The sequence below is a fragment of the Populus alba genome, chromosome 1, assembly GCF_005239225.2.
Source record: "Populus alba chromosome 1, ASM523922v2, whole genome shotgun sequence".
NCBI lineage: Eukaryota > Viridiplantae > Streptophyta > Magnoliopsida > Malpighiales > Salicaceae > Populus > Populus alba.
Genome location: NC_133284.1, coordinates 54,036,734 through 54,062,827, shown reverse-complemented (window position 1 = coordinate 54,062,827; position 26,094 = coordinate 54,036,734). Strand labels below are relative to the sequence as shown.

The window sequence follows — 26,094 nt, the reverse complement described above, 5'->3', positions numbered from 1 at the left end:
CAAGGGCAAAATCATCATTTTTTATTATTACAATCCACAGTAAACAAAAGAATATATACCCTAGTTATCCCACATGTTTTAGCTTCTCTCTTTAATTCTATCTTATTTTTTGAAAGCATGTTCTTTTATGAGAGAATTTTAATTCTTAAAAAAAAATTAATTTAATGATAAAAAAAACAAAATCAACTTAAAGTAAATAGATATTACGTGCACTAAAAAGGGTTCTTTTCTTACAAATTAAGAGGATTATTTTTTTCTGCAGCCAAGCGTAAAAAGATCACAAGTAGTACCTCTTCCCTTTTTTATATCATCCAAACATCACATGCCATTGTGATTGAAGGAATTTTTAAAAAAATATTTTTATTTAAAAATATATTAAAATATTTTTTATTTTTAATATCAATAAATTAAAATTATTAAAAAACACTTCAAAAATCAAATATATATATATATATATATATATTTTAAATTAAACACATTTTTAAAACAAGCAGCCCTCTCTCCACCAACTTTATAATCTTAATTTTCCTATAAAAAAATTCCCACCTCTCAATTATATCCAAATCAACGTCTAAACATCCGCCACGTAATTAAATAAAGGATCCCTGATTGAAAAAAGGACTCCCTAACTCCTCTTTCGTTCACTTACGCATTTACCAAAACGACATGTCGATCTCTTTGCTTGTACAATACAATCTTAAACCCACGAAGAAAACCAAAAACCCCTGCACTAAGCCCCCTCATTCAAGGTGAGTAATTCTTCTTTTTGTGACAAAAAGTTATGATTTTGATTTCTGTTTTGTAATTTAGTGATAAAAGCTCTCCCCCTTGCGTGTCTAGTAATTCTTAATGGCTTTAGTGCTATCAGGAAGGGAATACAGAATGAAATGAAAGAAGCTCATGAAGGGCTCAAGGTAAGCAAAACATAAAGCAATGAGACTTCCTTCTTTGTCTATAGCCAAAAATTCGTGTGTGATTGTGAGGGTGCTTTTCTTAAGTGGTTTATGAATTTGTGCTTGATACTGTTAAATACCCACAAACCAAATAACCCAAAACACCAGCAAAGATTGGTACTTTAAAGCAGAAAAATTAAACTTTCTATGTCAAAATTGATCTTTGTCCTTTAAAGAGTCTTGTTAAATTGGGCTATTAGTTTCTTGTGATCTGAAGGATTTCCTTTAATGGGTCTCATTAAAGGATTTCTACAATTGATTTCTTCTGGTTCTGGATGGTTAAGCATTTGTTAATGGCCTAGTGGGTGGTGATTATTATCATTTTAATTTCTCGAAGGTCTATCTCTTAAAGGGTCTCTTTTATTGTGCTGTTAGTTTCTTGTCATCTGTTATGGTTGTGAGCAAAATTTGTTAATGATTTGGTGGGTGGTTGATCATGTGAGATTTTAATGAAATACTTATTTCTTGCATCTTTTGGTGTCTCAGATTGGTGCCAAACTGCAAAAGAAGGCATCTTTCCAAACTTTTCTCATTCTTTCAATCCCATAGAACATTACATACAGCAACCGTCACAGATTACTTGCAAGTTACATCAGATGATCTTGAAAATGAGAGGAAAGGGATTGATTTCAATGCTCTATTCAAATCCTGCACAAAGTTGCAGCAGGTTAAATGTGCTCATACACTTGTTTTGGTGTCAGGGAGATTTAAAGACAACTTCCTTTCCTCAAAGATTGTAAATTTGTATTCTCAGCATGGTGATGTTTCGTTAGCTTGGTGGACTTTTCACCACCTACCAAATAAAGATGTTTATACCTGGAATTCTATGGCATTTGCTTATGTTAGCCATGGTCGTTTCCGTGAAGCCTTGGGTTGTTTCAACCAGTTCTTTTCAACCTCTGGTCTTCGACCTGATTTTTACACTTTTCCTCCTGTGGTTAAAGCTTGTGGAGATCTGCTAGATGGGAAAAAGATACATTGCTTGGTTTTAAAGTTGGGTTTTGAATGGGATGTGTTTGTAGCTGCTTCCCTGGTACATATGTATTCACGATTTGGGCTTGTGGGGGATGCAAGAAAATTGTTTGATGATATGCCAGCTCGTGATAGAGGTTCATGGAATGCAATGATTTCTGGTTATTGTCAGAATGGGAATGCTGCAGAGGCATTGGATATTGCAGATGAGATGAGATTGGAAGGGGTAAAAATGGATGCTATTACTGTTGCCAGTGTTCTTCCTGTTTGTGCACAGGTGGGTGATATTTTAAGTGGCAAGTTAATTCATTTGTATGTTATAAAGCATGGATTGGAATTTGAACTGTTTGTGTCTAATGCTTTGATTAACATGTATGCCAAATTTGGTAGCTTGGGGCATGCGCAGAAAGTTTTTGGTCAGATGGTGGTAAGAGATATTGTATCATGGAACTCGATAATTGCTGCATATGAGCAAAACAACAATCCAGTTTCTGCTCATTTGTTCTTTCATAAGATGCAAGAAGCTAGAGTTCAACCTGATTTGTTGACTCTAGTCAGTTTAGCTTCCATTGTTGCTCAACTAAATGATCATCAAAATAGCAGGTCTGTTCATGGATTTGTCATGAGGAAAGGTTGGTTCATGGAATATATTATCATTGGGAATGCGGTTGTGGATATGTATGCCAAAATTGGCAATTTAGATTCTGCGCGTGCAGTTTTTGGAGGACTCCTCATTAAAGATGTGGTTTCTTGGAATACTTTGATCACTGGTTATGCTCAAAATGGCCTTGCGAGTGAGGCAATTGAAGTATATCTTTTGATGGGAGAACACGAAGAGATAATCCCAAATCAAGGGACATGGGTAAGCATTCTACCAGCCTATTCCCATGTGGGAGCCTTGCAGCAAGGAATGAGAATTCATGGACAAGTTATTAAAAATTGTCTCTACTCAGATGTCTTTGTTGGCACATGCCTCATCGACATGTACGGTAAATGTGGAAAATTAGATGATGCAATATCATTATTCTATCAAGTACCTAGAAAAAATTCAGTCCCTTGGAATGCTATGATATCATGCTATGGAGTTCACGGGGATGGTGAGAAAGCTCTTGAGCTTTTTAGAGAGATGAGAGCTGAGAGAGTGAAGCCAGATCATATAACATTTGTATCGTTATTGTCAGCTTGTAGTCATTCAGGTTTGGTCAGTGATGCTCAGTGGTGCTTTAACATGATGGAGGAAGAGTACAGAATTACGCCTAGTTTGAAGCACTATGGTTGCATGGTAGATTTATTTGGTAGAGCTGGGGAATTGGAAATGGCATTCAATTTTATAAAAAATATGCCAATTCAGCCTGATGCTTCTGCATGGGGTGCCCTTCTCAATGCTTGCAGAATACATGGAAACATTGAGCTGGGTAAACATGCTTCTGAACGTTTGTTTGAAGTTGATTCAGAGAACGTTGGCTACTATGTTTTGCTATCAAATATTTATGCAAACGTTGGGAAATGGGAAGGGGTGGATGATGTGAGATCACTAGCTAGAGATAGGGGATTGAGGAAGAATCCTGGATGGAGCTCAATCATATTGAACAACAAGGTCGACGTCTTCTACACCGGCAACCAAACTCATCCAAAATGTGAGGAGATATACAGGGAGTTGAGGGATTTGACTTCAAAAATAAAGACCATTGGTTATGTTCCAGATTTTTGCTTTGTGTTGCAAGATGTTGAAGAGGATGAGAAGGAGCACATCCTCATGGGCCATAGTGAGAGGCTGGCTATTGCTTATGGAATTATTAGCACCTCTCCTAAAACTCCTATTCGGATCTTCAAGAACTTGAGGGTCTGTGGTGATTGCCACACTGTAACAAAATTTTTATCTATAATTACTGAGAGGGAAATTATTGTGAGGGATTCCAGCCGGTTCCATCACTTCAAGGGAGGAACTTGCTCTTGTGGGGACTATTGGTAACATGAATCATGATTGAATATTTGTTAAAAGAACCTTGATGAATATATATGTTCCCTGGTGCCAAGGAAAATTTCGTTAAGCTCTGCTGTATTGATGAAAATCAAATACTGTGTGCAGAAGTTTTATTTAGTTATGAGATCATACACCTTTTTCCTTGATTAAAGAAGACCATGGTCAGTAGTTCAAACTGCCTTCAACTCCTCCATAAGTTTTATTTAATTATGTCTATTTGGAACGTTGAGAGTGCATTACGTCATACCCTATTTCTCTTCTGCATCCATGGAACCAGCCCCATTAACCATCACATCCATGTCCAGCCAAAGTGGCCAAAAAATGGTGTCCCGTGTTGAGAAGTACAATACAGTAAATATATATATCTGAGAACGATGCTTAGCTACTGAGCGCTGTACAGTACTGAGTTATTTGTTGAATTGTGAGCTTAAACACACAGCATGAATCAACAATATGTAATGGTTATGGATCCCCATTCCTCCTCCGCCCCTAGTTTCGGTTTGGCCATCCTTTTCAGAAGGATCAATATGTAATGCTTAACTTTGGTTTGTTGATGTTCCCTTGCAATGCATCAATTATGTCCTCCAAGATCCCTGATGATTCTCATAAATGTTTTGGATCAAGTTTATCCCCCAAGAGTCCTAACAGTTCTCCTTTTTGCAAGCAGCTTCTGCCCTTGTACATGATCATGATCATGATGATGGAAAATTCGGGCTAATTTATCAGGTTATTAGATTGGTTATGGGCGATTTGTAATATTTTGCATGCAGTGAAGACAGGGGATCAATGCAAGGGCCAAATTAAGCAAGCAGGAAATGGCCCTATAATAGCTTTTTAAAGCAAGAAGCCTGTAATTTTGTTGCTGCCCTAGGTTGGAAAGTTAAAACTTGCCATTGGAACTTGGGATATATGAGTATGGCTGTCTGAATTTCTTGTTGCCTTAGTTTGTTTGAGATGTGCAAGTTTGCACGAGGAGAAAGGATATTGCAAGGTAACCATGCAAAAGACTTGGCAAAGAAAGACTCGGTTGACATGTTCATTTTCAAGTTTTTTTAGGTTATTGGTTTAGAAGAATGCATGATCTGGTATTGTAATAAACAAGTGCAAATGTAGATGTTAGAGAAACCATGCCAATACAAATCATATGCATTACATGCGCAGAGATGCTGAACATTCATTTCTGTAAGGTTTTTTTGTTACTAAAATGCTCAGGAATAGAGGAGTTTGATGTAAGTGATTTTCTGAAAACTATTTTCTGAATTTTTTTTATGTTTGATTGTCATTAAAAAAATTGATCAACGAAAAATATTTTCCAATCAAAGAAAAATTTGGTTTGATTTTCATAAAAATATTTTTCTTTTATTTTGGGCAAAAAACATTTTTTTAGAAGTTGTGAAAATTTTAAAAATGTCATGTTATTTGCTGATTATATCAAATTTGATCTTTAAACTTTTGATTGCTATATATTTGTTTTAAATCTTTTTTTTTCTTCAATTTCATCCCTCGAAATTTGATTTAATTTGATTTTTATATTAACTTTTATCCTCATTTTTATTTTTATTATTTGCTTCTCTTATCATTTTTTAATTAAAATTTTTTATCTATCTGATTTAGTCCTCATTCTTTTGAATGTTATTTATTTTATTTGAAATAATTTATAAAATTATAATTTTCTTTAATTTCATTATTTTTCAACCTTTTTATCTATTAGATTTTATTTATTTTATTTGAGATAATTTATCAAATTAGATTTTTTTTTTCAATTTCATTCTTATTCAACTTTTTAATTTGTAAGATTTATTCCTCATTGTTTTAATAAATTAAAAAAAAAACATCAATAAGTTTATTTTTCAACTCATTTTCTATAACATAATCAAATATTAAAAAATATTTTATAATTTATTTTATATAATATTATCAAATATCAGAAAATAATTCAATTTTAAAAAATTTATTTTTTTAATGAAAGTATTTTTCACAAAAAAAACTACTTGTTACTTTTTAACAAACAAACACGGGCTGAATATGGAATTTGAAAGTTGCCTGCTTAATCCTGCAGAATGCAAGATGCTCTGCTTCAGGGCAAACGCAAACTGTTCTCAAAGAGACGCCTACAGTTACCATGGCTCCTGTACGAGGCAATAGCCCCTTGCATATTGAACTGAATCGCCAAATTGCTTAGTGAGATGACCCGAACTGGTTAATTAAACTCCAGAACCAACCACGACATCACATCTCGATGGTGGAGGGCCTGGACTCCCACCTCGGCCGTGGTGGGGGTGGAGGAAACTGGTCAGGTGGATTTTTCTTATTCGGCTTTCTTGCTTTTCTAGGTTTCTTAGGAGATAAAGAGCATTCGGAATTAAATATATATTCGAGGCACTTCAAATTTTATATTTCTCTCGCTGTAATTTTTACGAGGGGACGAATACTTGTTAAGTGGATCTGTTTTGAAAAGCACATGGTGGTGTCTTGAGTTTTGATCATCACGTTAGTCCTAAATCAAATCAATTTAATAACAAAACTGAGACTTCTTATCCGAGTTAACGACTCACTTGGGTCCATCAAACACAAACTCAGCGATGCATGTCATAATCCAAGCTAATTCTTTAGAACCTCACTGCGTAAAAAACTTTTAATAAAATGCCGAAAAACATAGTTTCAAAGCAAAGCTCCCAAAATTATCCAAAACCCCCTGGAGTGGAGGCAGGGAGAAAAATATAACTAGAGAGTACCACAAACATTAAGAATAAAACTATCGAGAGAAACTTTAAAATGCCGCCTCTTAATCGACTTCCTCCATCTTGCTGCCCTCTGCGTCGGCATCGGCTTCTTCCAATGGGGGCATTTCAGCATCGGCTTCAACAGCATCCTCGTCAATGCTCAAGCCCAGCTTCAGCATCCTGTGAATTCTGTTGCCAAAGGTGTTGGGTTCATCTAGACTGAAACCAGAGGTCAGAAGTGCAGTCTCAAAGAGGAGGAGAACAAGGTCCTTCACAGACTTGTCGTTCTTATCAGCATCAGCTCTTTTCCTGAGCTCCTCCATGATGGGGTTCTCGGGGTTGATCTCCATGGTCTTCTTGCTCGACATGTACCCAGCCATGCTGCTGTCCCTCAAGGCTTGAGCCCTCATGATTCTCTCCATGTTGGCAGTCCAGCCATACTCACCGGTCACCAAACAGCAAGGAGAATCAACGACGCGGTCAGACACCACAACCTTCTCAACCTTGTCTCCCAGCACATCCTTGATAACCTTGCACAGACCCTCAAACTTTTGCTTCAATTCTTCCTGCTTTTGCTTCTCATCTTCAGTCTCTTCAAGCTTCAAGCCCTCCTTGGTTGCAGAGACAAGCTTCTTGCCCTCAAATTCCTTGAGCTGGCCCACTGCATACTCATCAATGGCGTCAACCATGTAGAGAACTTCATAGCCCTTCTTCTTCAACTTCTCAAGGAACGGAGAGTTCTCAACAGCCTTCTTGCTCTCACCAGTGATGTAGTAAATGTCACTCTGGCCCTCCTTCATCCTTGTCACGTAGTCTTTCAAGCTAGTCAGCTCGTCTCCACTCTTAGTAGAGTGATATCTGAGCAACTCAGCAAGCTTTGACTTGTTCTGGGAATCCTCATGGATGCCAAGCTTGAGGTTCTTAGAGAAGGCCTCGTAAAACTTGTTGTAATCTTCCTTGTTTTCAGCAATCTCAAAGAAGAGCTCAAGGCATTTCTTCACCAAGTTCTTGCGGATGACTTTGAGGATCTTGTTTTGCTGCAGCATTTCTCTGGAGATGTTGAGAGGAAGATCCTCTGAATCCACAATACCCTTGACAAAGCTAAGGTACTCGGGAATCAAATCCTCACAGTTGTCCATGATGAATACACGACGGACATAGAGCTTGATATTGTTGGGCTTCTTCTTTGTGTCAAAGAGATCAAAAGGAGCCCTCTTGGGAACAAAGAGGATGGCCTTGAACTCAAGCTGTCCCTCAACTGAAAAGTGCTTGACAGCCAAGTGCTCCTCCCAGTCATTGGTAAGGCTCTTGTAGAAAGCAGCATACTCCTCCTTGGTAATCTCATCAGGCTTCCTCATCCAGATGGGTTTCTGCTTGTTCACCAAAGACCACTCATGGGACACCTCCTTGATCTTCTTCTTTTTCTTCTCTTCCTTCTCCTTCTCTTCATCGACATCCTCTACCTTTCCTTCCTCATCCTTCTTTTCTTCTTCATCCTCATCATCAGAAATCTCCTTCTCAGTAGTCTTCTCAATCCAGAGGGAGATTGGGTAGCTGATGAACTCAGAGTGCTTCTTGACCAAATCCTTGAGGCGGCGCTCCTCAAGATACTCAAGCTGGTCCTCCTTGAGATAGAGAACGATCTTTGTACCCCTGCCAAGGGGCTCCCCAGAGTTGTCTCTGGTGACAGTGAATGACCCACCAGCTTGAGACTCCCACACATACTGCTCATCATCATTGTGCTTTGAGGTCACAATCACCTTCTCTGCAACCAAATATGCTGAGTAGAAACCAACACCAAATTGTCCAATCATGCTCACATCAGCTCCAGCAGCTAATGCCTCCATGAACTCTTTGGTTCCAGACCGGGCAATGGTACCAAGATTGTTAACCAAATCTGTGAACAGCAAAATCAGCATTAGCAAAGCAAGCAATCGATAACACGAAACAAACAATTTTATGGGAAAAACCACTCACCAGCCTTGGTCATGCCGACACCACTATCAATGATGGTCAACGTGTTGCTGGTCTTGTCAGGAATAATGTGGATGAAAAGCTCAGGCTGGGAATCGAGCTTGCTCTTGTCTGTCAAGCTCTCAAACCTAATTTTGTCCAATGCCTGAAATCAAAGCACCATATAATCCAATCAATCAAAAACCCATCACAATCAATCCTGATCTACAACCAAACAAGTTTCCAAAGCTCAAGACTATAAACTACTTTAATAAAACCACTATTTATCAACTTAATTAACCACCTCCAAAATCACAACATGTCAAACAAGCCATCACACACCAACAAAACCTAATACCAATTAAAACACATTCCCACTACCACATCAATCCCTTCTTTCCAGCATCTACAATAACCCACGATTGTAGCCCAACAAACCACCCGAATTCACACAAACAAAATTCAAGAGTACATAAAACACATAACATCATTAACTAATCAATCATCAACAACATGCTAGAATCTCTTAAACCCTAAAAAAATCAGAATCATCAACAACAAGCAAACAAAATCATCTACAATATATAAAATCTCTTGAGCCGTAAAAGAAAATCAGAATCATCAACAACAAACAAAAAGAGAATCTTAATCTTGACAAAAAAAAGACAGCGTAGTTAACAAAGGATACAGAGAGAGGGAAGTTATAACGTACATCAGAGGCATTGCTGATAAGTTCACGGAGAAAGATCTCCTTGTTGCTGTAGAAAGTATTGATGATCAAGCTCAAGAGCTGGTTGATCTCGGCTTGGAAAGCAAACGTCTCCACATCCGCCATCGCTCTTAATAAGAACCCTAAATTATTTCAGAGAGCAAATAAGAGAGAAAGGGACTGGGGATCAAGAGAGTGAGGCTGCTAGCGTAGGGGTTAAGGAGTGTTTATATATTGCTAGGGTTTCTAGATCCTTCTATTGCTTGCCCCCACCCCTGATCCTCTTTTTCTTATTTTTAGATATCTCTTTATTATAATAGCCAGGGGGAAATTAAAAGTGCGCTTTGGTTACTATAGTTTTGGGAAATTCGATTTGCACCCTTGATTTTCTTAGATACCTTTTCCTTATTAATTGTAGCGTTTACATCCATCATCTTCTTCAATTCTCACTATTTTCAAGATTATATTCCTCGATTTTAAGAGATTGGGTTATTTGTATTAGGAGCTTTTATAACGAAAGATAAGAGAAAGACGAAAGAGATATTTAAAAAAAAAAGTTGGATTTCACTAGCTGTTTAAAAATAAGGATGGAAGTGAAATGCACTCTTTTACATGGAGTGAAATTTAAAAAAATTTCTTCTTTTTATTTCCCAGTAATAAAAAAAATCATGAGTTGGTTTGTAGTAGATGGCTGGTATTGCTTTTTGGGTTTTGATTGGGTTTCGCGGTCATTGTTTCAAGAAGTCTAATTAACAACACAGGATTTTGGCATTTTCTTTTCCTAATTTGGATTAATTAGGATGTTTTTACATGGGATTTTGATAATAATTAGGAGTACAAATTCTTAGCTTGGTCATAATATATTGATTTGAGAGATGCTGGGAGCATGAACATAATGTTATATCAATAATCTAGAATTAATTTTAAGTATGTGTATATGTATGTGTTATTTTTTCACACACACTTAAACATCACTTTGATGCATATAGAAATAATTTTAAAAAGTATAATCTAACCGGTCAAACTTTAAGTTTATTTTTTAAAGATTACTAGTTCGAGTTTCACAAACTTTAAGGCTGCTAAAGACTTATATATTTGTTAATTTTAAGACCCATAAAATTAATTAAGATATATACAAATTAATTTAAATACCTTTGTTACTAAAAAAAATTACAATAAATAATATTTATACTTCGATGTTATCGTACATGAATCAACTTCTTATTACTACTCAATTATGAACCAAAGTTCATAAATAATATATTTTATAATATATATATATATTACACATAGTAGATTGATGGCCCTTGTAAGTTGTGAGCCATACTAATTTTTTTTTCTGACAAGAAAAATGAAGTGGTTATATTTTTAAATAAATAAGAAATTTTTTGTAATTTGATTGAACCAATTGGTTTGAGAACATGATAAATAAAAAAATATAATGCAGACTATTATCGACTCCTACCTGCCTTCGAAAAGTTCAAATATAGTGGGGCTCGTTCCAAACATCATCAAGCATATTCGTTGCTTGTTCATGCCTTCATGGTGAGTCTCGCTTTTTATCTAGTTGTTTCTAGAAGTCTAGCCACGTAAGATTTTTATTCTTTTCCTCATTTGGAAGTTTTTTCATGGGATTTTAATACTAATTCGGAGTCCAAATTCTCAGCTTGATCATGATAAATTGATTTGAGAGATATGGGAATTATCGGGTAAAAATTATATCATGTTTAGATTGGGAGTATAGTTTTGAAATTTAGCCCATCCCGGTGGGTTGCGCCAGGACCTGGCTGATCTGGGATTAGAATCGAGTCGGATTGAAAAAAAAAATAAAGAAAAAAAAAAACTGGATGTGACCCGATAAGACCTGACCGCAAACTCGTTGACTTTTAATTTTTTTTTTTTTTTTTACTAAAATGACGTCATTTTGATTTTTTTAAAAAAAAATTTAACCTGACTAATTCAGTCAAAACCCGAAACCCCCGTCTTGAACTGGGCTGGGTCTTAAAACTGTAATTGGAAAGCTTGTGCCCTATAGTTGTTTTGGTTAATTTCCTTGTTTCTCTGCTCCATATTTTACCCCGAAAAATAAAAAATTACTAACACACTCGTTAACGTCGCCCACAAGCATGAGATGGAAATGCAAGAGGTAGTATTTAAACTACGGATTTGGTCTATTGCACCCATTGCTTGATTAATGACAGCATATTTATTTTGTGTTTTAAAAATATGTTTAAAAAATTTAAATTTATTTTATTTTTTTATTTACTTCAAATTAATGCTTTTAATATTTTCATATATTTTGATATGTTAATATTAAAAATAATTTTAAAAAATATTATTTTAATATTTTTTAAATAAAAAACACTTTAAAAAATAATTATAATCATACTTTCAAACCCCATCTAAAAACAAAAAGTTCACACAGACACACCTAGATTTTGTGTCAATAAGTAAGAGAAATTCAAGTTAAACTTTAATTAAATTGGCAATATAATTTTTTAAAATAAGCTACATTAATAAATAAGTTAAAAAAATAATACTGTCCCGTAAAAATATAAGTTAACAACACACATAACTTGTGGTCTAGTTAAAGCCTAAAGGACAGTGTGATAATTTTATCGTGTAACTAACTCATACAAGATGAAAATGCTCCTTGTTGTAAGTTGATAATTACTGTCTACAAGGGCATGATAGTAATTTAACCATGCAAATTTAACGAAACACAGGTTAAAATATAGTCAAACACTATTGTAGTCTTGCTTCCAACTTGATGACATGTCAATTTAATGAGCTAATTTATAATCTAATTAAAATTTATTTTGACTATTTTTTATATATAAAATAAGTGTTGCTTTAATTTGTTTTTTTTTTTTTAACGAAACTGTTTTTTATCCACCCTGTGAGGGACCCATCCTCAGCAGATCACAACTTGGATTTAAATATTACTAACTGGGCTCATTCCAAAAGGCCCATACAAATCTAACTAAAGCCCAATTCAGTCCCATTTCTGCCACTTCTTCACCCTAACATCACCACTGACCACTCCCTCACTGTTTCAGCTCTCTAAAACCCTAAATCAAATCCCTCTCTCCCAAAACATGCCGCCAAAAGCCTCAAAATCGAAAGAAGCGCCGTCCGAGAGACCGATTCTCGGCCGATTCTCTTCTCACCTCAAGATCGGCATTGTAATTTCTCTTTTCCCCTCTATTTTTCCATATTTTGACCTCCTTTTCGTGTTTTTATGTGTAAAATTATTATTTTTTGTCAGGTTGGATTGCCGAATGTAGGGAAATCGACCCTTTTTAATACGCTGACAAAGATGTCAATACCAGCTGAGAATTTCCCGTTTTGCACTATTGAACCTAATGAGGCTAGGGTTAATATTCCTGATGAGAGATTTGAGTGGCTTTGCCAGCTGTTCAAGCCGAAAAGCGAGGTTTGTGGACTTCAAGCTGTTAAATTCCGCCTTATTTGGAGCCTTAATTTTTAGTGTTTTTTTTTAATGAATTTGACTGATTAAGCATGCTCTAATTGTTGAATTATGAAGTGAAAATGGATAGAGTTGGTTGAAATATGGGTAGAAGTAGAAGTGAAAACAATGAGAATTTATTACTGGGGTTTTTTTAAAGAGATAAAATTTTATATTTAGAAGTCTCTGTTTTTTGTTGGTGTTGATTAGTTACATTTTGTGCTGTTCTTTTATCTAAGTACTTTATATTCAATATATTCTAAAGGGTTTTAATTCTATGATTGTTATTGTGGGTTTTATGTACTAACGTAACCAGTGCAAATATAACTTCAATTTGAGTTGGTTGTTATGAGTTTGCTGGATTTAACATGGTTTCTATTGTTGAAGAAGGAAATAAAGAAACACATAGAGTTGATTGAAAATAGGAGGGGAAAGTGAAGAAAATGACAATTTATCGAGGGCTGCTAAATATTGAAATGTTTTAATGGTCAGGTTTCAGCATTCTTGGAAATTCATGATATTGCTGGATTGGTTAGAGGTGCACATGCAGGTCAAGGGCTGGGAAACAGTTTCTTGTCTCATATCCGTGCTGTTGATGGAATTTTTCATGTTTTGCGTAAGACTTCTAACTTTTTGTATGAGAATTGGGTCTCTATCACTTCAATAATGCGGTTAATGTCTGATTTTGATAGCAGAACCACTATTGCACATGTGTCAGAGAGGGGAATAAGGAACATGGTGCTTTCCTTTCCTTTCCATGGATAGAGTTAACTGTTTAATGTTGGAGTTATATTAGAAATCAGAAATAGGATTGGAACCTAATACTTGACATTTTTTTCTCTGCCTTTTGTACTTGATGTTAAGTGCACTTGAAGTGGAATTAACTCTTTGTATCTATGCATGTTTAATAGGAGCTTTTGAGGATCCAGATATTATACATGTTGATGACATTGTGGATCCGGTTAGAGATCTCGAGGTTATTAGTGCGGAGCTCAGACTGAAGGTATGTTATGGATACACTGATGCTGTTTGGCAGTTAAATATTGTCGTCCTGTAACATATTTTTGGTCATTTACTGTGAAACTTTTCAGTTGAGGTGAAGCAGTTTTTTATATTCTTTGCGACATTATTGTAGGATATAGAGTTCATTGAAAGGAGGATAGAGGATGTTGAAAAGAGCATGAAGAGGAGCAATGATAAGCAGTTGAAAATAGAAATGGAGATGTGTCAAAGGGTATGTAGTTTTGTGGTCTGGAACTTTGGATAATATCTGAGCTTGAATCTTCATCTATTCATGTTGGTTTGAGAGGTCCGGCTACAGGTTTCTTCTTCATTTGCAATGGTCAATAAGGGACTGCTGGCTTATTCCTTTTCTGACAACTACTGGCTTGTTCTTGTAACTGATGTCAAGCAATGACGGTGCATGTTAGGTCAAGGCATGGCTTGAGGAAGAGAAAGATGTACGCTTGGGAGACTGGAAAGCTGCTGATATTGAGATATTGAATACTTTTCAGCTGCTTACTGCCAAGCCTGTCGTTTACCTGGTAAGTATTTTACCCTCCTATCCTTCTCGGGCTCTTCATAGAAAGTTTTAATGATCTTCCTTGGTGAAACTTGCATTCATTTTGCAGGTTAACATGAATGAAAGGGATTACCAAAGAAAAAAGAACAAATTTTTGCCCAAGATTCACACATGGTATGTCCAATTTTTTCCTCAAGTCTACCTATGTTTATATGAACTCTTGTCACCCCATTCCCTATGTGAGTCTTTGTATGCTTGTTGTCATGCTTGACAGCATTTGCAGCAACTTATTGCTGCTTTCAACATTTAATGATTCACAAATCTTCTCTGTCTCTCATAACAGATTGATGCTCACACACGTGTATGTAATTGTCCATAATATTTGTCTTGTATGTTTATATGGTGCTCTTGGACCCCAACAATTTACATCAATAACACTAACAACTGCTTTTCTCATATTTAAAGAAAAGAAAGCATGCTTATGTGCACATCACCCTGTTCTTTTTTCTTGATAATGATATAACTTCCAACAGTGCATTCCAGCACCATCATTCTATGCTTGCCATCGACTTGTCAAAAATATATCTCTTCTAGTTGTTTTTCTACGAAAGGAATAAGTCAATTGTTTTCTTTCCTAGGGTGCAGGAACATGGGGGTGAAACCATTATTCCTTTCAGCTGCGTCTTAGAGAGAAATCTTGCTGATATGCTACCGCATGAAGCAGATAAATATTGTGAGGAGAACAAGGTACAAAGGTTGGTATTGAGGAGCCAGTGGCTTGTATGATATCTTTAACTATTTTTTCCTCTTTAGATCTGTATACTCATATGAGAGAAAAACAGTTGTGTTTAGGTAATAAAAAAACTAATCCCCGCCCTCCTTCCCCTTGTATTTTTCTTGAAGTTGAGATGTGCTGCAGAATATAGTTATTTACAGGTGATGTACTTTTAATTTTTTTTTTCTTATAACTTTATGCTTTGTTGACCAAATCTCACTTTGCTGCAGTGCCCTTTCGAAGATCATAAAGACTGGATTTTCAGCAATTAATCTCATATATTTTTTCACTGCTGGCCCTGATGAGGTAACAGATACCTATACCCTTTTTTTATTTTTTACAATAAAAAAACATAATGTGTTTTTATATGCAATTTCCTGTTAATTGTGGACTCAATCACATTACAATATCCTAGTTCATTAATTGAAATTTTCCTAAGAAACAATATTGCTGCAAGTTTTGTCTATCATTTAGGAAGTTATGCTCAGAGACTTGGATTTGCGGCCTTAAAAAAGTGTGCTTTCTCTTGGGAAACATCTCAAACCTGGGATATATGCCTTTGGGATGAATTGTTAGGTCCTAGCAGATTGCACCAGTACTTGAGAGTTTATTTCAGCATCAGTAGCAGTTACTATTGTCTAGTTCCCACTTGATCGTGATTTTCAAGCTTCCTTAGTTTTCATAACCTGTTTGCAACACTCTGGTACAACTGGTTTGGGACCTTGTTTTCTTGGGTCCTACAGGGTTGGTTTTGCTGTGCACGTATGCTTCTTCCACTACAATTAATGTCCTTCCCATTAATGGCATAGTTATTTCTACCAGCAGACCATTTATAACCTTTTGTTTATCAAAAACTATCCCGATGTCCCATTTTTTATCCTATATACTGAGTTATTATTTCTCTTTGTATGGTTGCCTCATTTCAGAATGGTTTTATTTACTTCCTGTTTATTGCACAACTTCTACCAACCAGCCATTTATAACCTTTGTTCTGATAAATTAGCCTAATGTCCATAATTGTTTGCTTTTGCAGGTGAAATGTTGGCAAATCAGACGACAGACAAAGGCCCCTCAAGCTGCTGGGACAATCCATACTGATTTTGAGAGAGGATTTATATGCGCTGAGGTTTGTTCCTGGTTCATGCCTTTTGATTTACGTTTTTTTAACAAACTGGTCAATTTTACCCTTTTCAATCTTAACTGTCCCTGCCCCTTTCTAATTTCAGAGTCAATTAATGGTCTTGATGCATATTTGATTTTTGTTGGTGGCTGCTAAAAAATTTTAGCCTTGAGATTTCTAACTTTTGGATTTTCTGGCAATGATCAGGTCATGAAATTTGATGATCTAAAGGAGCTTGGTAGCGAGTCAGCTGTTAAGGTATGTGCTCTGAATAAAACATTGTTTATTTGCTTGGCAAACCTCAGGGATTGAATGAGTATTCCATGCTCCAATATTTTTCCTTAGTAACTGTGTGGAGATGGAATTAGACAGAGTAATAGCTATAACAAGGGGAAATTCAAAGATTGCAAAAAGGAAACTGAATGAGATTTAATTGTCTTTCATAGAAGCTAAAAGCATGCAACATGATGAGCAGTGTATGGTTGTGGTTGTATAAATGATAATGAAAGGTTGAAATGTCCCGATTGCTCCAAAATGCCCTGCTGCCATATATGCAGAAGTGTTTTGCTACGTGTAGATACCTTTTTTATGACGAATTAAATTTCTCTTGCAAATTGGCTCAGGCTGCTGGGAAGTATAAGCAGGAGGGAAAGACATATGTTGTCCAAGATGGAGACATAATATTCTTCAAGTTCAACGTGTCCGGGGGTGGAAAGAAGTAAGATCATAACTGTACTGAGCAATGGAGTTAGCATATCGACACTAGAATCGGAAATTGTTAACTCAGTTATATCTTTAGGCGCTATGCCCCAACCATATGAAAAGATGAAGATATATGTATCCTGTTTTGCTGTCTGTAGTCCTTTGTTTGAGTCGATATTTCGATACATGCAGGAATGTAATTGCAAACATCTTAGAGCAAATATTGCAAGGCCCTGAGATTGATGTGCAAATTTTTCATTTTATTATAAAAGCTGGTGTCTAGATTACACTTTGTTTTATGCTTTCAAACCCGTCAGTGAAATGATTGGTGTATTTTTGGTGTTTATGCTTATGTGGTATTAGTAGTTTTCTGCTGATCATTTACTTTTAGGATTCTTCCCTTCATTATTACATAAAACAAAATAAATTACCAGGTTTTTTCGGTTATTTTTTTTTTCTACGGTAAAGAAACTAAATTACTTTTAAAAAACAAAAAAAAAAAAAACATAAAATTGCCTTTAACATTCAGGGGTTGCATGGTCTTTTTAAAAAATGTTAAGAAGTAAAATGATCGAGTTGCGTTATTGCCATGAGATTTAAGGGGTGAATTATTATTAAATTTAAATATTATTAAAAAAAAATGTATGTTAACATGTGGGTGTCTAGATTTTGGGATAGTAGCAGGTGTGGCAAATAAATAACTAGTTTGATTGTGTTAGGTATTGTGTTAGTTGGTTTAAAAAAAGTTGTTTTATAAAATGTATTTTTAATTGAGATTGGTTTAAAAAAATAGGTGTTTGGTTAAAATTGTGGTTGAAATTAAGGTTGAAGAAAAAATAGTTTAATGAGTTTGGTTAAGAATATTTTTGAAATTGAGGTTATAAAATAATTTTAAAAAGATATAGATTAATATTGATGATTTTTAATTTAAATATTGTGGATTTAATTATTGTTATTACATCATGAAATAAATCATATTTTATATAAAATATTTTTTATTATTCCATGAAACCATCTACAATTCCATTACGTATGAAATACATTCGACAAAAATTACAGTTTTCATAATTTTTTTGAGCGTGTAATAAAATTAGATAAAATATTATCAGATATAAAATTGATATTACAATGCTAGTGAATTTAATTTACTCTATACTAGTTTTTCAGGGAAAAAAAAATTCACTTTAAACTAGTTTTTTTAAAAATAAAATGTTAAAAAAATTAACACACTTAAAAAAAAAAGTTCACGCAGTGCAAGTGAATTGCACTGTTCATTGTTTTTTAAGTGAACAATGCAATTCTCTTGCACTGTTCAGATGAACAGTGTATCAATATGCATTATTCATGCTAATTGCACTGTTAATTGAAAGTGCAATTAGTATAAACAATGCAAGAAAAGCAAGAATTCTTTGCTTTTTTTTAACTGCGTTTCCAACACAAAAAAACATATAGGACCCATAAACAGTAAGTCATTTTTTTTTTCATTATCAAACGGCTATAAACTGTGTTGTAATTAAAACGCAGCCGTAACCGCGGCCGTGTAAACAAACGGCTTCTTTGTCACCATCAGACTTCTTTCTTCTTTTCCTCTTTATTTATTCATTTTCACGTAAAATCCTCAAATTTTTTAGACCAACCCTTCAACTTTGGTTTTTTTTTTTTTTTTTTTCTCTAACTTGGTTCTAATTATTTTAATTATTATTTATTTTATTTAAAATGATTTATAGAATTTGAATGTTTTTTTAATTTTATCATTTTTTTAATTTTTTTCATTTATCAAACTTGGTTTTTATTTTTTTAATTCTTTTTTTGATTCATTTTATTTTTCATTTCCATCCCTTATTTTTTTCTATATTTTTTTATCCTTTTTCTTGATCATCTCCTAAATCAAATCAATTTTATAACAAAACTGAGACTTATTATCCGAGTTAAGGACTCACTTTGGTCCAGCAAACACGAACTCAGCGATGCATGTCACAATCCAAGTTAATTCTTTAGAACCTCACAGCAAAAAATACTTTAATAAAATGGCGAAAAACATGGCTTCAAGGCAAGCTCTCAAAACTATCCAATGTCCCCTGGAGAGGAGGGAGTGAGAAAAACAGCAAGGAGAATCAACCACACGGTCAGACACCACAACCTTCACAACCTTGATAACCTTGCACAGACCCTCAAACTTCTGCTTCAATTCTTCCTGCATTTGCTTCTCATCTTCGGTCTCATCAAGCTTCAAGCTCTCCTTGGTAGCAGAGACAAAGTTCTTGCCCTCAAATTCCTTGAGTTGGCCCACTGCGTACTCATCAATGGCGTCAACCATGTAAAGAACTTCGTAGCCCTTATTCTTCGACACAATAATACAGTTCACGGTAAAAAGATTGATATTTTGTTTTAATTATTATTTTTATTTATTTTGTTAATATTAATTTTTGTTTCTATTTAATTATTAAAATTTCATAACATGGATCTTAAGTTTAACGGGTTAACCCAGTTAATTTATATTTTTTTTCTTTTTTTTTTATTAGTTTTTTTTTTCTTATAAGTTTTTTTTTAATTAATATTTTTTTTCATTTCGTTCATCAATATTAATTTTTTAATTTAATCATTGGCTGATGCCCTTAGTTTTTTTTCTTTTTTCTTTTTTGTTGTTTTTATATAAACTAATGTCTTTTTTTTTTTTTTAATTAATTTTGGGTTAACCCGTCAATTTTTAGTTTGTTAATGTTCATTTTTTTTTTCTATTTACTTATCAAACTTTCATGACATGGATCCCGGGTTTGACGGGTTAGCCTAGTTAATTTTGGGTAACCCGTCAAATTTTTTTTTTCTATTTAGTTATCAAACTTTCACGTCATGAATCCAAGGTTTGACGGGTTAACCTAGTTTGAAAGGTTAACCCAATTAATTCAATTTTTTTTTCTTTTTCTTCATTAGTTTTTTTTTTCCTGTCATACTTTTATGACACAATCTTATAGTTAGACCCACATCCAAGACTATTGGGTTTGATATTGCAACTAGACCCACTTAAACTTGGGTTATGTAAGTTTAATGTTATTATTAATATTATAAAAATTACTTCTGGGTCAGGCGTTGTAGTCACACCTAAGATTCTTGATATAGATTTGCAAAAAAAACTTAACACTTTTAAATCTTAATTTTTTTTTATATTTTTTATATGAAAAAAATATAATTTAAGGCATCCCGCGGATCATGTAACTAGTATACACACTAGATTGGTGACCCTTGATCAATTAAAAACAGAGTAAAGAAATGAAAAAAAAAAAATGCGGTGCTATTGTTCACCGCTTCATAGCATATTGGTAATGGTGATGCTAGTGTATGCAACGATTTTTTTTTTTATATATATAGTTAAAATAAACTAATTAGCCTTGAAAAAACATGAAAGCTTATTTATTTTTTATGATTGAAGTGCTTTTGGCTCCCACCGCATTTATAAATATATTTTATAACATGAGATTTATTAAAAATTATGATTAAATTATAAGTTTTGCGAAATAACAAACACATGATTTTGATGCTTTTAAGAGAAGGAAAAAAAATTTCTTACACTGCTTGTGAGAAATTATCAAAATAACATTAAAAAAAATTAATTTGTCCTTTTAAATCATTTTCCTAACATACTGTAGGTAATTTTTGTACAGCCACACATGCAACTAAATACTTTTTAAATTTATTTTTTTCTCTATAAGTAATTGTTTTTAATCATTCTTTTTTCATACCGTATTGGAAAAACTTGTTTGTGAGTATAATAGTAATTGTTTTTTATATTAAAATAAATATCAATAATAATTTTTTTTATTTTTTAAAATTATTTTTAATATTAACACATTAAAATTATTTAGAAATACTAAAAATATATTAATTTAAAATTAATATAAAAATAAAAAAAAATTAAAATTTTTTAAAAAATATTTTTGAAACGCAAAATAAACATTATGCTTTACTGCTTTCCTTACGTGGCAGGCTTGAATAAAGCCACGTAAAGGCTAACTTTGAATGGAAAAGTAAATAGTATCTGGAAAAGCCAGGTTTGTTGTCCTTTATATTAGTTTTCCTTTTTACCTTGAATGAACTTTCTGCGCTCTTTCTTCTTGAATCGGTAACCGTGGTTCTTTCTTCTCACCTGGATTGCTACTTTCCACGTTGAGTTTTTTGTTTTTACTTGAAAAATAGGTTATTTCTTCTTCTTCTTCTTCTTTTTTAACTTTTTTTTTTCTTTTTTTAATTTTTAATATTAAGATGGTTAGAAAGTTAAATTTGTAATTTTTTTTATTAAGCTAGTGTGATTTGCTGGTTTGTCAAATAACTCAAATTATTCTTGTTTATAAATTTAATGGGGTGTTTTTTTTAATTGAACTTGACTTTTTTATAGTTTATTTTTTTTTATAAAAATTAAAAAATAAATTTTACAGAAAACCATATTATTAAACTTTATAAAATAATAAAAATTAAAGAGTGTATGTGTGATAACTATTATTCACACATACCTATTGCATCGTTGATCACAATAATAATCTACAATGTTTTGCTTTCAAATTTTTTATATTATTTTTCTTTGTCAATTTCAACTTTTAAGATATTGACCAAATTGAAAAATAAAATACCATCAATGGTGAAATTAAAAACTAATAAAACTTTAACAAAAAAATCATAGAAGAAAATAAAAATTAGAAGAATAGGTACTAGATTGAAAAAAATACATAACAAACCATGATGAAATGATGAAATTGAAAATAAATAAAACTTTTATAAAATAAAAAAATAAAATTATAAATCAAAAAAATAAGAATTTAAAATATTAACAACAAAAAAAAACTGTAATTTTAAAAAAAAAGGGAATAATAAAAAAAGACTAATTGACGACAAAACAAAGCACAATGCTAATATATAACATACAAGGAAGAAGACTCCATGGCGATTCTAATAACATGATGAAAAAAAGTGTGCTGGGGAGTGTGTTCACGCGATCTATCCTTTTTTATTTTTTTATTTTTACTCAAATATCAAGTTGCCCCTAAGCTAATTCAATAATAACATATAAAAAAACCATTGTGAAAATGGTAAAAACACCCATTGACTCTAATTTTAATTCAAAATGAGTTACAACAGGGCATATGCCTGTGGGATGAATTGTTAGGTCCTAGCAGATTGCACCAGTACTTGAGAGTTTATTTCAACATCAGTAGCAGTTACTATTGTCTATTTCCCACTTGATCGTGATTTTCAAGCTTCCTTAGTTCTTCGTAACTCAAGAATTATACTGAGCAAAGAAAATCGTATTTTGAACAAGAAAAGTAATTCTATCGATTCAACAGTCGATTAATTCTCAACCAGTAGACTAATTCATTTAATTCACCGGTCAACTAGTTCCTAACCAATAGACTAGTTCCTTAATTTTTCAGAAAAACCACAAATCATGTTTTCTTTCAACACTCCAAACACACAAACACTTTAGCTTGCTTAAAGGAGCCAAAAATGAAAAAAAAAAAAACACAACTGGTTTGGGACTTTGTTTTCTGGGGTTCTACAGGGTTGGTGCTGCTATGCACGTTTGCTTCTTCCACTACAATTAATGCCCTTCCCATTCTCATTGATGGCATAGTTATTTCAACCAGCAGACCATTTATAACCTTTTGTTTATCACAAACTATCCCGATGTCCCATTTTTTATCCCTTGTACGAGGTTATTATTTCTCTTTGTATGGTTGTCTGGTTTCAGAATTGTTTTATTTACTTCCTGTTTATTACACAATTACTTCTACCAACCAGCCATTTATAACCATTGTTCTGATAAATTAGCCTGATTTGAAATGTCCAGAATTGTTTTGCTCTTGCAGGTGAAATGTTGGCAAATCAGACGACAGACAAAGGCCCCTCAAGCTGCTGGGACAATCCATACCGATTTTGAGAGAGGATTTATATGCGATGAGGTTTGTTCTTGGTTCATGCCTTTTGATTTACGTTTTTTTAACAAACTGGTTAATTTTACCTTTTTCAATCTTAACTGTCCCTGCCCTTTTCTAATTTCAAAGTCAATTAATGGTCTTGATGCATATTTGATTTTTGTGGGTGACAGTCAAAAAAATTTAGCCTTGAGATTTCGAACTTTTGGATTTTCTGGCGATGATCAGGTCATGAAATTTGATGATCTAAAGGAGCTTGGTAGTATTGTTCAAGTTCAACGTGTCCGGGGGTGGCAAGAAGGAAGAATCATAACTGCATTGAGCAATGGAGTTTGCATATCGACACTGGAATCGGAAATTGTTAACTCGGTCATATCTTGAGGCGCTATGGCCCAACCATATGAAAAGATAAAAATATATGTATCCTGTTTTGCTGTCTGTAGTCGTTTCATCGAGTCGATATTTCGATATATGCAGGAATGTAACTGCAAACATCTTTGAGCAAATATCACCGGTTTTGGAGACTAGCCTATTTGATTTTGATACTTTTTTTTAGATTTTTTTTATATATTTTTTTAAATTTTATCATTTAATATTATATTATTGGACCTTCAGCTTCGTGAATTTTGTAATTTTTTTTTTTTTATAGAGTTATTCTGATTTTATATCCCAGATCATTACATTAGTCGAATTAAGTGAGGTTAATTTAAATTTTTTCTTTCAACATTCTTTTATTGATTTTTTTCTTTCTCAATTATAATTATTTTGCTTGCCTAGATGTTGACCTTCTTTTTTTTTTTTTTCTACGAGGTTATCTTATCTTCATACGTTTATCACATGTTTAGTATATTGATTAGAAGTCAATTATTTTTATCATTTTTTTTAAGTTTGTTTATTTTTTTTTAATTCATCTTTCATGCTAGTTTTGATGATGATTGAACTTCATAATTTTTTTTTATAATTTTTGTTTTTATGAAGTTGTCATTGTTCTCATCTATTATTGGTGTCTTTTCATAATATTGATAGTATTTTTTTTATTAGTTATTGTATTTTTTTTTTTTTATATACTTGTAGTTGGCCTTTTATTTTACAATTATATTATTAAATTAATCAAACTTATTTGAACTTGCTCGAATTGATGACCTAAGTCCTAAGTTTTTCTTACTCTTTTAAAAATTATTTATTGCTTAAACACATTTTTTTTTTATACTAGAAAAAGTTTAACCTAACCCGTAATATAACACGAGTCATTCATGGTTATATATCACTCATAGAGCAATAGAGAAAGGGGTACAATCTTTCTAGTAAAGTTTCAATACAGTCGAAGGCAGATGTTTAAAGAAATTATATGTAAAACCAACTTGAACCATATTCTAAATGTTCCAAAACTTATGAATTATTTGGTCCTTTGTTTTTTTTAAAAATTTTGGTCCTTTTACAAAAAAGTTCATTTTTGTCATCAAATTTCATTTTCATCCATGCTTTGATTCCTCAATTTTTTTTTCAATTTGACCCCTTTATTTTTAAGTTTATTTTTTCAGTCCTCTAACATATTTTTATCTACACTTTGATCCCTAACTTTTTTAGTTTTTTTAATTTGGTCCTAGTACTTTTAAATTTGTTCATTTTGATCTTTAAAACTTTATTTTCATTACATCTCAGTCATTAGTTCTAAGATAGGAGAGAGGGATGCCCAAAAAAGAGAGGGGAGAATAGAGAGAAAATCTGACTAATCATATTTTGGCCATGAAAAAAGACAAATCTTGATGTAATATGTTTGTCTTGGAGGGTAGAGTTTAGCGGATATGGTTTTTTATTTCTCTGTCAAAGGGTAGATGATGTACCATAATTTTTTTTTTCTTATGATATTTTAGTTTTTAAATGATTAAAGGGTGTTTTGGAATTCAAAATGAGGTTAATGAAGTTTTTCAAATGTTTTATTAGTGTTTTAAGATGAGCACAAGTTAAACATTAGATTTTAAGGATCAAAATAATTATACCTCAATTCTTCAATCACAAAAAGTGTCAAGAAAATAAATTAGTGGACAACATGTTGTATATGTGATTTAAAAAAAAAAGATTTTTTTAAAAAAAGATTAGATTTAACTCATCCATTTTAAAAAATTCAATTCCACATTTTATTTGAATTCAATTGATAACCTATTAGAATTTTTATGTTTGGAATGTAATACTAAATTTTATAATTGAATTCAATTGGAATATTTATAGAATTAAATTGAATTAATAATCTTGACTATTTTTACTCTTAATTTAGAAATTATTCTTGTTAATGACTTTTTATATTTATTTAAAATAACATAAAATATCAGGTATTTTAAATAAAATATAAATAGAACTATCTCATATCAGTTTATTTAATATTTGTTGAAAAAATCCAAGAAACCTCAAAAGTCCAAGAAATGAGGAAACTTGCCAATACTGCTGTCTTAACCAATTTCCAGCAACAAAATCAAGGCAAAAAAACCAAGCTATACCATTATGTAGCTAGGGAAGTCGAGGCAAAGATAACCAGAGAGAAATTACTGCTGAAGAAAGCAGCGCAAAAACCAAACTTTAATTGAAGTGAGAGATTATAGACGGGAAAGAGAAGGTGGATTGTGTCATGAACCAAAATTTTATCTTTTAGCAGGGATTTTATTTTATTTTTTTTATTTTTATTTTTTTTTTTATCATGCTGAGGACAGAGCGTGCCTGCAAACCTTCCATTGCTTCTTCTCCATGTCTTGCAACTATGATCAGTGACAAAATTAAGTGGCTTCAAGGGCCTTCAGTTTATGGATGTGTCTAGCAGATTTTTTCCGGCATCTTTACCGATGGGGATTGGAAAATGAAGGAGCTCGAGGAACCTCTCATCGGCCGGAAACAAGCTTCCTGAATCAATTCCAGGGCTTGTGTCAATCCAGTCTATAGACTTGAGCAAGAACTTCTTTTCTGGGTCGCTGCCAACACCATTGACAACACCTGATAACCTGGTATGTATCCATGTATGGATGTGTTTGTCTTCTAATGGATCTCCCATGAGGATCCCAAAGGGATCTGAGCTCATTTCAAGTCTACAGGTGATTGATTTGCATGGGCTAACACCGTTTCAAACCGCGGTGGCTGGGCAAAAAGCATCAAAAGATGCTTTTGCACGACAAATTAGAGTTTGAAAAGATGGAGGGAGGCTCTAAGAATAAGACGTATGATCTCTGGTGCGTTCTCATGTTTCTCGTGTTCTTTAACAGTGCATCGATCATCAACTACTTGAAAAACACCATGCGAGGGTGT

At 33.3% G+C, this 26,094-nt stretch overlaps 3 protein-coding genes, 1 long non-coding RNA gene and 1 pseudogene across 6 annotated transcripts; 4 read left to right on the top strand and 1 right to left on the bottom strand.

Annotated features, from left to right (window-relative positions):
• Positions 1-681: 681 nt before the first annotated feature.
• LOC118035903 (pentatricopeptide repeat-containing protein At4g33990) lies at positions 682-4,391 on the top strand. 3 transcript variants are annotated; one of them, XM_035041576.2, is made up of 3 exons: positions 682-749; positions 841-914; positions 1,440-4,391. In XM_035041576.2, the coding sequence occupies exons 2-3, from the start codon at positions 901-903 to the stop codon at positions 3,895-3,897; spliced, it is 2,472 nt and encodes an 823-aa protein (XP_034897467.1). In that variant the 5' UTR covers positions 682-749; positions 841-900; the 3' UTR covers positions 3,898-4,391. The 3 variants fall into 3 exon arrangements, with proteins under 3 accessions (XP_034897467.1, XP_034897469.1, XP_034897468.1); XM_035041578.2 differs by having other exon boundaries at positions 688-749; positions 869-914; XM_035041577.2 differs by having other exon boundaries at positions 705-749; positions 860-914.
• Positions 4,231-6,385, top strand: LOC118035913 (uncharacterized; annotated as a pseudogene).
• A 129-nt stretch (positions 6,386-6,514) lies between these two features.
• Positions 6,515-9,549, bottom strand: LOC118035901 (heat shock protein 90-2). Its single transcript, XM_035041574.2, has 3 exons — positions 9,298-9,549; positions 8,610-8,751; positions 6,515-8,529 (listed from the first exon to the last, which is right to left on the bottom strand). The coding sequence occupies exons 1-3, from the start codon at positions 9,418-9,420 to the stop codon at positions 6,695-6,697; spliced, it is 2,100 nt and encodes a 699-aa protein (XP_034897465.1). The 5' UTR covers positions 9,421-9,549; the 3' UTR covers positions 6,515-6,694.
• Positions 9,550-12,312: 2,763 nt separating this feature from the next.
• LOC118035902 (obg-like ATPase 1) lies at positions 12,313-17,228 on the top strand. The gene is made up of 12 exons (XM_035041575.2): positions 12,313-12,479; positions 12,563-12,730; positions 13,256-13,379; positions 13,675-13,766; positions 13,899-13,997; positions 14,194-14,307; positions 14,395-14,459; positions 14,924-15,040; positions 15,291-15,366; positions 16,094-16,186; positions 16,388-16,438; positions 16,804-17,228. Exons 1-12 carry the CDS (start codon positions 12,393-12,395, stop codon positions 16,900-16,902), a joined length of 1,185 nt encoding a protein of 394 aa, XP_034897466.1. The 5' UTR covers positions 12,313-12,392; the 3' UTR covers positions 16,903-17,228.
• A 5,185-nt stretch (positions 17,229-22,413) lies between these two features.
• LOC140955720 (uncharacterized) lies at positions 22,414-23,413 on the top strand. The gene is made up of 3 exons (XR_012170144.1): positions 22,414-22,583; positions 22,738-22,830; positions 23,032-23,413. It is a non-coding gene; the product is annotated as an uncharacterized lncRNA (long non-coding RNA).
• The last annotated feature ends 2,681 nt before the right edge of the window (positions 23,414-26,094 follow it).

Bases quoted from the DNA above. Each gene is read 5' to 3' on its own strand.
- LOC118035901 (XM_035041574.2), bottom strand. From the start codon at position 9,420: ATGGCGGATGTGGAGACGTTTGCTTTCCAAGCCGAGATCAACCAGCTC. The intron at 8,752-9,297 runs GTACGTTATAAC...CTTTGATTTCAG, and splicing joins TTATCAGCAATGCCTCTGAT to GCATTGGACAAAATTAGGTT. The intron at 8,530-8,609 runs GTGAGTGGTTTT...TGCTGTTCACAG, and splicing joins TGTCGGCATGACCAAGGCTG to ATTTGGTTAACAATCTTGGT.
- LOC118035902 (XM_035041575.2), top strand. From the start codon at position 12,393: ATGCCGCCAAAAGCCTCAAAATCGAAAGAAGCGCCGTCCGAGAGACCG. The intron at 12,731-13,255 runs GTTTGTGGACTT...TTTAATGGTCAG, and splicing joins TGTTCAAGCCGAAAAGCGAG to GTTTCAGCATTCTTGGAAAT. The intron at 16,187-16,387 runs GTTTGTTCCTGG...GGCAATGATCAG, and splicing joins GAGGATTTATATGCGCTGAG to GTCATGAAATTTGATGATCT.